Below are 11,366 nucleotides of genomic sequence, written 5' to 3'. Positions count from 1 at the left end.
AACCAGCATTAATAACCATTGTTTTATTTTATTTTGAGACAATATGCACATTCGACCCATATGGTATCCGAGCCAAGGCAGAGGTGGAAGAAGTACTCAGATCTTGTACTTAAGTATAATACTCTGTTACAACTCTGCTACAAGTAAAATTCCTGCATTCAAAATGTTAGTGAAGTAAAAAGTACATAAGTATTAGCATCAAAATACACTGATCAGTCAAAACATTATGACCACCTGCCTAATATTGTGTAGGTCCCCCTTTTGTGGCCAAAACAGCCCTGACCCCTTGATGCATGGACTCCACTAGACCTCTGAAGGTGTACTGCAGTTTTGGAGATGCTCTGACCCAATCGTATAGCCATCACAATTTGGCCCTTGTCAAAATTGCTCAAATCCTTATGCTTGCCCATTTTTCCTGCTCCCACAACATCAATTTTGAGGACTTTTGTTCACTTGCTGCCTTACATATCCCACCCACTGACAGGTGCCATTCTAACAAGATAATCACTGTTCTTCACTTGACCTGTCAGTGGTCATAATGTTGTGGCTGATTGGTAAAAGTACCAAAAGTAGAAGGACTCAAACCCATTTTGGAATGATTTATATAATATGTTTTGATTGTAAATATTGATGCATTGATATGTTTATCATAGCTGGAAAGGTGGGACTATTTTAAAAATGTATTTACTGCTGGTTTAACTAAAGTCATATTTAAGTGCTGATTATGTTTTATATCATTATTCCATATCTGCAAAGTAACTTCAGGTATTAAAAAAATGTAGTGGAGTAAAAGTACAATATTAAGCCGTAATTGGGTAGAAGAGTAGAAGTAGCAGAAAATAAAGATACCCATAAAGTACCTCACAATTGAACACACAGAGCACAGTACTTGAGTAAAAACAATAAGTTACTTTACACAACTGGTAATAGGAAAGACGAGATACAATCATACAAGCTGTAGTGTCTATGGTTTAATTTGATATAGACACTATAGACCACAAGGGGCAAAGCACCGATGGGAGGCAGCCAAATGCTACAGATGCACTAAACCGCATCTATGCCTACTCTGCCGGAATGGTGAAGAAGAAGCCATCTGCAACTTCCGCTTAGAGCCCACAGTTCATTCCTCCAAACAGTTCATATCACCAATACAAAAACGGTATAACTAAATACAAGACAACTTGACCCAGAACAGGGCAGCTTGTATTTCGGCTTGTCACCTGCCTAGTTTAGCACAAAGCGAAGTATTGATTTGAGGGCTCTTAGGTTAGCTAACTTCTTGTTAGCTAGCATGCTGGTGTCTCAACACACCAGATAACTCCTCTCGGATTAATCTCATCTCGTCATGACTGAGTTAAAATGTCGAAAAAAAGACAATTTGGATGCAAATAAAGAAGAGGAAGAGCGCAAACATGAACCTGCGGTGCAGAAGACAAGTAAGTGTGGCTAATTCAGCAGTTAGCTGGCTAAGACAGTTAGCTTCCTCTGCAAAAACATCCGGGTAAACTAAATTTACATTTCTACACAGTTTGCCGTTTATCTACTTTCTGTTGTAACACCTGACCTTGCATTAAAGAGCCGGTAAAAACAGAGGAGGATGAGGTGTCAAATGGAAGAAATGGAGCCGACAAGCAGCAGAAAGATGAGGGGGAGGTTAAAAAAGAGGATGCTCAACATAAAGAAGACACATCTAAAACACCAGAGTCAACTGTCCAGAGATCCAGTAATTCTTCTGCAGGTAAGTTAATGCCCTGCAAACTGATCTGTGTTAGTATACGTGTCAGTCCACTGTTATGTTTCTGTACCAATGCTTCACTGATCATCTATTTGTAGGGCTTTCATTTATATCCAAAGTTTTATTTAACTCAATAACCATATAATAAAAAATGAGCATCTACTTGTTAATGTTTTGTGACATTTCGAAAGACCTGACTTTAATCATAGATTCTTGTGTAAAAACATTGGTTTACTTCCTCCTTCTTGTGTTGAGACCATGCATGCACTTTGAGCATATCAGAATTTACAAGTTATTTTGTTTAGATTGTTCAACACATAGATTCAAGCACTGTATCATGAAAAACAATTAATAGAGAATCCTGAACTCCTGAAAAAAAGAGTTTCTATGAACTGTTACTTGACAGCTTAATAAAACCATGATGGTGGTGTGGCATGATAGTTATTGTGTAAAACTGAGAGTTGATATTTATTTTAAAATACAGACAAAAATGTGTCATTATAATAATAAGTATGGGGTGATATGGTGTGTTCACTATTATATGTCCTCTACAGGTTTTTTGCAGCGCCTGGTGAGGGTGTTCTTTGGATCTCTGGCAGCAGTTGCCTGTGGCATGCTCTATGCAGCTTATCTGTCTGCTTATCATGACAGGAAGTTCTGGTTTTCCACTCGACAGGTGGGTGACTTTGTTTTTCAAGAGTCTGCTTTAATTAATTTCAACTTCACTGCATCACTTCTGAAATTCACTTACATGTATCTCAGGAGCTAGAGCGAGAAATCACCTTCCAAGGAGGCAGCGGGCTCTACTATTACTACTACAAGCAGATGCTGACTGCGACCCCTTTTGATAGAGGTAAATTTATTCTGATTATCGAGAGAAAAATAAAATTACGTACTTACTACCTTAAATACAGTGCCCTCCACCCCTGCACCCCTTTCGTAAAAATGAGCAAAACAAGTTGAAAAAATGTCTTTATTGTGTTTCCTCATTATATTTCATTCAAAATATTAACAAAAATCTAACCTTTTTACTGAAGTAAAATCATAAAAAAATAAAAATAATGTTGACTTTAAATAAATATTTTTCTTCAAAACGTGTGGCACAATTATTGGCACCCCTTCATTTAATATTTTTTGCAGCCTCCTTTAGCCAGGATTACAGCTCTGATTCTCTTCCTGTATTGCCTGATGAGGTTGGTGAACACATGGCACGGGATCTGAGATCGTTCTTCCATACAGAATGTCTCCAGATCCTTCAGATTCCGAGGTTGGCGCTTGTAGACTCTCCTCTTCAGCTCCTCCCACACATTTTCAATGGGATTTAGGTCTGGGGACTGTGATGGCAATGGCAAAGTCTTTATTCTGTGGTCAGTAAACCATTTTTGAGTAGATTTTGAGGTGTGCTTCGGATCGTTGTCCTGCTGGCCCATCTTAAGCTTCCGAGCAGAGGCTGTTAGATTTTCATTTAATATCTGCTGGTATTTGATAGAGTCCATGATACCATGTATCCTAACAAGATTTCCAGGGCATATGGAAGAAAAACAGCCCCACAACATCAAAGATCCACCACCACACTTCAGTGGGTATGAGGTGCTTTTCTGCATGGCTATCTTTCTGTCTATGCCAAACCCACCTTTGACGTTTGTGGTCAAAAAGCTCTATTTTGGTCTCATTTGACCATATAACCCTGTCCCATTCGAAGTCCTAGTTACGTACGGCAAACTGTGGAAGCTTTAGTTTGTTGTTAACTGAAAGCAATGATTTTTTCCTGGCAACCCTCCCAAACAACTTGTGGTGATGTAGGTGGCGTATGATGGTCGTTACGGAGACTTCTCCAGCTGTGATCCTTGGAGATACTTTTGCCAGTCGAACCATCCTCCTCACGGTGTGTGGTGTCAATGTACACACACGTCCTCTTCCAGGCTAATTCTTAACATCTCCTGTTGCTTGATGCTTTTTAATTATTGCCCTGATAGTGGAAATGGGCATGTTTCGAGATTTTCTTATATCCATTTCCTAATTTGTGCAGCTCAACAACTTTTTTTTCGCAGATCATCACTGTGTTCTCTGGTCTTTCTCATAGTGATGAATGACAAAGGGAATTTTGGCCTGCGTCACCTCATATTTATACCCCAGTGAAACAGGAAGTCATGATTGACATGATTAAGAGTTCCTAATCAAACATCTGAACCTTAAAATGTAAATTATGACTGGAAATATACTTCAGTTAGATCTTAATCAAATGATTTTCTAGGGGTGCCAATAATTGTGGCACACATGTTTTGGAGAGAAATATTTATTTAAAGTCCACATTTGTTTTTCTTTTAATAATTTTACTTCAGTGAAAAGGTTAGATTTTTGTTAATATATTGAATTAAATATTATAAAACAATAACGACAGTTTTTGCGTCTTTTTTTGCTTATTTTTACTAAAAGGGTGCCAATAATCCTGGACGGCACTGTATGTCCATGTGGTGTATACAGGAAGAAAGGATTGCTTGTGTATACTCACCAATATAGACTAACCATCTTGTGCGATAACCTTCGACCTCAACAGTGCATAAACACTTTGCATTTTACTCTTGTTATTACTAGCCGCTACTTCAGTTTATTTAAAATGTCAGTTCTCTTATTAAATTGTGCGTCTTGTCTGTATTGTACCTTTAACGTAACAATGTAGATTTCCCCCATGTGACTAAAGGTTTTGTAATGTTCTGATTTTCCAGGGTTTTACGAGCTGATGCAGGATAACAGGACAGTTGCAGGTCAGACACTCAACGCAGTGGAGCGTTTTTCTCTGTATCCAGAGCTCATCACCAGCTTTATATACAGATTCACAGGAAGCGAGGTGAGGAGGATGGTGTTGTTGTTTCTGATATGTAATGTACTTAACATTGATGTCCTATTTGTTTATCAGATGGAGAGAAGGAACAATAGTACTAAATACTGTATTTCCTGCAAACAGATTGGAAAACTCTCACATGACTTTTTGCATAGTGTAGAAGGTAGTTGAGACCCGGATCATTTTCACTGATTTGCCTCAGTTTAATGAGTTTTTGATGTAGCCAGTTGAATTTGCATTTTTCTGCTCGGATTCAGTGGTTTACCATGTGAAGTTCTCCTCTGCCATGTTGGGTTGTATTTAGTCTTCTCTGACTACTCAGTGACAACGTACAGGAGGTGGAGCTGCATGGCTCAACAAGAAGCATTATGTTTCCCTATATTGATCGCACAATAAAAGCCCCAAACTAACCCTGCCAATGCAAAAAACATCTCTTCTTCTTATTTTTCATGTAGTTTAAAAAGTGTAATTTGTTGCCATTGAAGAGGACTTGTATAATAATGCAACAAATCATTCATTGCATTAAGTCAGAAAAAGTAAAGGGATGTCAAGCTTCTGCTTTGCATTCTATGGCAATGAATAATGAACAATAGCACAAAACAGCAACATGGACTCATTTTGTCGTATAGTTAAACTTAATAAAGTTACCTCAATAAGCACACCCTATCAACCCGCATAGCTTGAGGTTTTGATCAAATGTCCAAATTGACCAATCATAATCGTGTGTTCAATACAATGTTTCTGTCTCTGCCTTCAGGAATTTGTGGAGCCTATCTACTTTTACATTGGAGCCGTTTTTGGGCTGCAGGCGGTCTACGTCACCGCTCTGTTTGTGTGTAGCTGGGTGATGAGCGGCACCTGGGTGGCTGGCATGTTGGCCGTTGCCTGGTATGTGATCAACAGGTAAGAGAAATCCTACTGCCTGCTTTCTCTGAGTACCTCATCATGTGTCTTCCTCTTGTTTACTTTATCACGCATCCTTTCTTTTAATTTTGTCTCTTGTTTGTGGACGTTAGCAGCTTGGTTTTGGTTTTTGGTTAGGGAAGTTTATGGTTCTGTTAGCAATCATTATTGTATGTTGTTTTGGGCATTGCTCATTTTTCCGAGGTCAGTGAACTGCTTTTCATGGTGTTGCTGACCCTTTCTTTGGAGTTGGAAGAGGGGGGAATCGCACCACATGTTCTGACATAACAACAGGTTATAACAGGTCATTTCTTCCTTAGACCTGACACCACCAAAGTGGACTATGCAATTCCTCTGCGGGACAACTGGGCTCTGCCTTACTTCTCTTGCCAGGTTGCAGCTTTGACCGGATTCCTGACTAATAACATCAGCTCTGCCACTGAGGTGAGCCTCTCATGAACACAAAAACATACTCTACCATATCAAAGTAAGGTGTAATTCTGCATTTTCACACTGATGCACTGTCTTTCTCTGCAGCTGTTTTGCTATCTTACCATGAGTGCCACCACCTTCACTTTCCTGCTGGTGTGGGAACACAGCCACTACGTGCTCTTCCTCCAAGGCCTCTGTCTTTTCCTGCTTGACGCTTTTGACCTTTTGCCATCACGTAAGGTAAGGGAAGTCAATGCACCTGATCAAGAAATGGTCCAGCACCAAAAAATACAATTTATGCTTTTGAGAATGTTGTGAGAATTAACTTAAGAAATGATTTATTACATATTTATAATTTACCTATAGAGGTACTAATATGCTGATTGTGTTACGTTCAATCACCCAGGCTATGTTTCCTACTGTTATGCTAAGCCAACTCCCCTTCCCTGAAACACCTTCATTGGACACATTTGTTTACTTCCTGAACATAATGACATCACTAAGGAACACCTGCGCTCCTATTGGCTAGCGCTCTAACACATTGTACGTGATAGTCTAAGGGGTGGGACATCTCTAAGATGTTGACCAATCACAACAGAGCCGGCCTGCTAACCAATCACAGCAGACTGGGCTCTTCAGACAGAGGGTGAAAAGAGGTGCTGCAGCACAGGCAGTATGAGAAAAATAAAGAGCTTTCTGAACATTAAAGCATGGAGACATACAAAACACAAACATGAACCTGAACCTTAAAACTACATTTTAGTCTCATCATTTTTCGTGGAGATTATTGCATGTTGATCAGCAGCAGCCGTTGTTGCGTTCTCATCTTAAACTCTTGGTGCTGGCAAAAATGAAAAAGGGCTCAGGAGAGTCCCAGGAGAGGCACGAAACACAAATATGAAACCTGAAAATTAGCAGAATAGGTCCTTTTAATATTCTTCATGGACAAGTGTCAAGTGACTTTTTTAATATACGTAGATTTGTTGTGCCCATAATTATCCTTATTGACATTTTGCCTTTTCCTTTGTTTCTCTTCTCTCTCATTGTCTCTTTCTCCATATGGGATGTATAGATGGCAGAGATCCACATGGTGTACGTCAGCGCTTTGCTCCTGGCATTCTTTTTACAGTTTAAGAATGCGACCCTCCTCAGCTCGCCGCTGGTCAGCCTCCTGATTGGCACATTGGTTGCGAGGAACTACCAGGTAGAGTTAGCTGCTCCGTCACATCAGAGATAAAATAAAAGACTAAGAAAACACATTTTCTTTTTATTCAAGCTGCAGTTGAAACAGGTGCCCCAAAAGACATGTGTTTGAACATAGAGTAACACCAGCCCAATGTGTTTTTCTGCCTTTTGCAGCAAAAGATGAAGACAGGCCCTTTTTTGTCCAGAGTGATGAAGCTCTTTGTATATTTCCACCTAGTCTTTACCACAGGGATCACCTTCAGTTATCTGGTCAAGGTAAAACCAACCACACGATCATGTAACTGATCCATTTCAATTCAAAAAGCATTAATTTGTATTGATATTTGGTCATTGTATATAACTGTTGGTTTATCACCATTGTTTATCTTATACAGAAATGTGTTCAAGGAGAAGAGAGTGACTTCTTCTTGAAATTCCTTGAAGTCAAATTTGGGCTCAACACAACAACGTGAGTCACAGCTCTTAAATTAAATGTTAAAATATAGGCAAATACAAAGCTCTGTGTAACCATATAGAGGTTTGTCTGTGTAATCTTATCCAATGTAATCTGATTGCAATATTTTCTTTTCCTTCTTTGTCAGTGACTTCATCACCAATTTCCTCCTGTGCCAAGAGAGTTTCCAGGCCCCGGGTCAGGACTTATTTCTGCGCCTGACGCAGGCCTCAGTCCTTCCCTTCTACTTACTGGTGCTTACTGTGTGCCTGCTGTCCACCCTGCAGACCATTTACAGGAGACTCAGGTTAGGGATGTGTACTGAAACACAGTGCATGGCGTTAATCATGTGTGTATTTAAAATAAATGTTTTACAGAGCTGCTGATATAAATGTCTAGAAACACTATATATTATTTTGTGCTTACTTTATTTTGTTTCATTTGTTTGTTTGAATGTTTTTTAAAAATTTTAAAAATTATTTTATTCAAAGAATTTTAGGATTTTTAACTGCAACTTGTAATTTGAATGAACTGTCAATGCATATCAAGTGCGAGTCGTAAGAATGAAGCTTTAGCTAGGTGCATAATATCGACACTGCCTCCACAACTGTCAATGTTTTTGTACTTTCTAATAGTTTCTCTTCAATACAGTGGGCAGCCGATGAAAACCAACCTCAGACTTGAAGATGGACGAATAGGAGAGCAGCCTGAGGTCATTTATCATGTTTTCCACACGTTGCTTTTTGGAGGCCTGGCTCTGCTGTTTGATGGGTATGTCAATCATTTGGATTCCTAACACGTAAAATACATCATTGTTAAATTGTTATGACACAACAGCACATTGACTGTTTTTTTTTCATGCAGGATGAAATATTTATGGACCCCGTACGTCTGCATGTTCACAGCGTTCGGCGTTTGTTCTCCGGACCTCTGGATGACTGTGTTTAGGTGGCTCAAACTCAAGTCCATCCATCCTGTAGTTCTGGTGAGCTGCAACTGATTTTCACTTGTAACAGCCATCTTTCTTTAAGTATTAAAAAGTGCATTATTATTATTGATTTTCTCCTGCTAAATTCACACAAAAGGGCATTTTAAATTGGATAAATAACTTGCTACATTGTGTAGCTTCCTTTAAAGTAATATTATTTTATTTTTAAGTTGTTAATTGTTGCTTATGCCCTTCAGTCTCTCATCCTGAGCACAGCGGTTCCTACCATCATTGGTTTTAGTTTGTGGAGAGAGGTGAGATTTTCAGTCTTTTGTCTTTTGAAGCTCTATATGTCAAATATTTAATGATGCATACATCACCTTACACCACTCTTTACTCCTTTCTGCAGTACTGCCCTCGTGTTTTAGCAGACCTGTCAGAAGTGCAGGAGTTTTACGATCCAGATACTGTGGAGCTGGTTAGCTGGATCAAGTGAGTCCTGATATGTTTTTGTGTTTCTTAAATATACCTAGAAAGTCTTTATTGTGGCGTTTAACTTTGTCTTGGTGTCCTACAGGTCACAGGCTCCAGCAGCGGCGGTCTTTGCCGGCAGCCCTCAGCTGTTGGGAACGGTGAAGTTGTGTTCGGGTTCAGCTGTGACCAGTTTACCACTTTATACAGACATCAACCTGCTGAGGAGGACTGAAGACGTGAGTGAGATGAAATATTTATTCTGAACGGAAATAAAGGAAAAAAGAACACAGATTCAGATGAGTTGGACATTCTTTTTTTTAAAACTAATAACCATTGTTTTTCTTGCAGACTTACCAGGTGTATGCAATGAGATCTGCAGAGGACATTTATAAGATTCTGACTTCTCACAAGACCAACTATGTGATCATTGAGGAGTCCACTTGTAACGAGCTGAGTCTTAATAAAGGCTGTAGGATCAAAGATCTGCTTGACATTTCCAATGGACATGTGAGTTACATTATGCACTTATTCTTTCAACACCAGCTGCATATTCCCCTCTGTTTATCTAGTAATACTGTTTTCATGAGTTGTAAAGAGCAAAACACCAACATCTGAATTGTGAGGTGTTGCTTTTGTCCATTACCTACACACTTTTAAATACTACAATGGTACATTTCACTGTATATCTGGATATTGAATAGACAGACACAGTTTAAGGGAATAGCTTGGAAATTAGCTGGGAGTTGGAGGATAGAATTGATTCCACTCTCATGACCATATGTTAAAATATAGCTAGCAATGGTAGCCAGTTAGCTTGGCATAACATTTGGAATCCGGGATGAACGGCTAGCCTGACACATTCAAACAAGATCAAAATTAGCACATCTAATGCTAACTAAAATATATGTTTATTTTTCATTTTATGCAGGGAAAAAAGGCTAAATCAGAATGGTGTAGTTGCTACAGGGGTTATAAACTGGAATTATTCTTTGCTGGAGCAGTTATTTCCTGGATTTTGAGTTATTTCCTTAGAGCTAAGCTAGTTTTTTTTCAAACGCTGTGTTAAACTAATTGTAGCTGTACTCATGGCAAAAAAGTAAATATTTAGTCAGCATGTCAAACTCTTTTTTTAAGCGCGTTGTTTCTAAGAAAGTCATATTATCTTGTGTGATTCAGGTCGTTTATGACAAAGGAGAGGTTTACTCTTTCTCCAAGCATGGAAGATTCTGCCAAGAGATAAAGATGAACTACTCACCTTACACCAACTACTTCACCCGGGTCTTCTGGAACCGCTCGTACCACGTGTACAAAGTGAACTCGGTCATCTCCTTTCAGTACTGACAGCAGCTCCCGCCTTCCTGCTGAGACTCCACTGAGCCTGACTCTGCCCTTCTCCAGTGTTCCACATCTTTTCCAAACACAAAGGACTCTGGGAAAATGTCTTATCACTGGTACTTTCCACATCCTGGTGATGGGAGTGATGCAAATTCAGACCAACTGGAATCAACTGAGCATATTGTCCTGGTTTAGGCCTATGCGTTGTTATAATCAACATTCAATGTCCCATTTTAGGAGGAAATATGCCAATAATCACTGTACTGTAGTTTTTTTAAGCCATGTGTTATAGTTAATGTGATGTATTTAATGAGGGGAGAGTTTAATATGTGAAGAGTGTGTTCATGTTGTACAGAAGCTGAGAGCCGTTGTGGTTGCTGAGATATTTGAAGCTCCGTATCATACCTGCGACATAGGAAGATGAAAAAGTTGATAGCTATATCAAATTTGAAGTGTAAAGTTGCTTCAAAGAAAAGAAAGATGAACATTTCTGGATGTTTTTTTTTAATGTGTCTTATGTGCTCCCATTTAAAAAAAAAAAAGTTTTTCAAAGCCCCCTCATTTTATATTAAATCTTATTTTGATTGATTGACATGTATGGACAAAGGCACAACATGTGTGAACTTTCTTCCAGCCTTAAAGTGAAGTGGAGGCTGGTTCTAAGAATACTCATTTCGAACACTTTGTGTCATCATGCTCTTCATCTGGATGCCTTATTTTGAGATGTATGACCTGACTGTTTACCGATCACACTTTAAGTTAAGTCTCAGACTGACCGTTTTCCCTCCTCTGGTTCTTACCTAAAGTATTTGGTGGTAATTTCCTCTGGTGCAATAATGCAATTATTACCAATGATTGTCCATCTGCAAAAGGCCAAGTAGTAAATATTAGGGTTTTTTTTGGATTATGGAAAATAAAAGTGTTTATGAGATGATAAATACAAAGTCTGTTGCCCTTGTTTGGATATTGTCTATAAGGATTTGTATGAGTTGTTATAGTGGTCCCTTTTCAAATGCAAATTTGAAGGAATAGGGAAAAAAGAAAAATGTGTATTTTTTAGAATTAATTTTCACCTCTG

The 11,366-nt window shown here is 38.9% G+C and overlaps 1 protein-coding gene across 1 annotated transcript; it reads left to right on the top strand.

The window, feature by feature from the left end:
* The first annotated feature begins 1,040 nt into the window (after positions 1–1,040).
* LOC134875419 (probable C-mannosyltransferase DPY19L4) lies at positions 1,041–11,232 on the top strand. Its single transcript, XM_063899995.1, has 19 exons — positions 1,041–1,436; positions 1,577–1,738; positions 2,290–2,411; positions 2,498–2,588; positions 4,462–4,583; positions 5,335–5,480; positions 5,801–5,924; positions 6,018–6,152; positions 6,985–7,116; positions 7,272–7,373; positions 7,493–7,566; positions 7,700–7,858; positions 8,203–8,322; positions 8,416–8,536; positions 8,737–8,793; positions 8,889–8,971; positions 9,057–9,189; positions 9,302–9,460; positions 10,130–11,232. Exons 1-19 carry the CDS (start codon positions 1,346–1,348, stop codon positions 10,292–10,294), a joined length of 2,298 nt encoding a protein of 765 aa, XP_063756065.1. The 5' UTR covers positions 1,041–1,345; the 3' UTR covers positions 10,295–11,232.
* The last annotated feature ends 134 nt before the right edge of the window (positions 11,233–11,366 follow it).

The sequence above is a fragment of the Eleginops maclovinus genome, chromosome 13, assembly GCF_036324505.1.
Source record: "Eleginops maclovinus isolate JMC-PN-2008 ecotype Puerto Natales chromosome 13, JC_Emac_rtc_rv5, whole genome shotgun sequence".
In the NCBI taxonomy this organism is placed as follows: Eukaryota; Metazoa; Chordata; class Actinopteri; order Perciformes; family Eleginopidae; genus Eleginops; species Eleginops maclovinus.
This window is presented reverse-complemented; position numbering and strand designations above follow the sequence as displayed.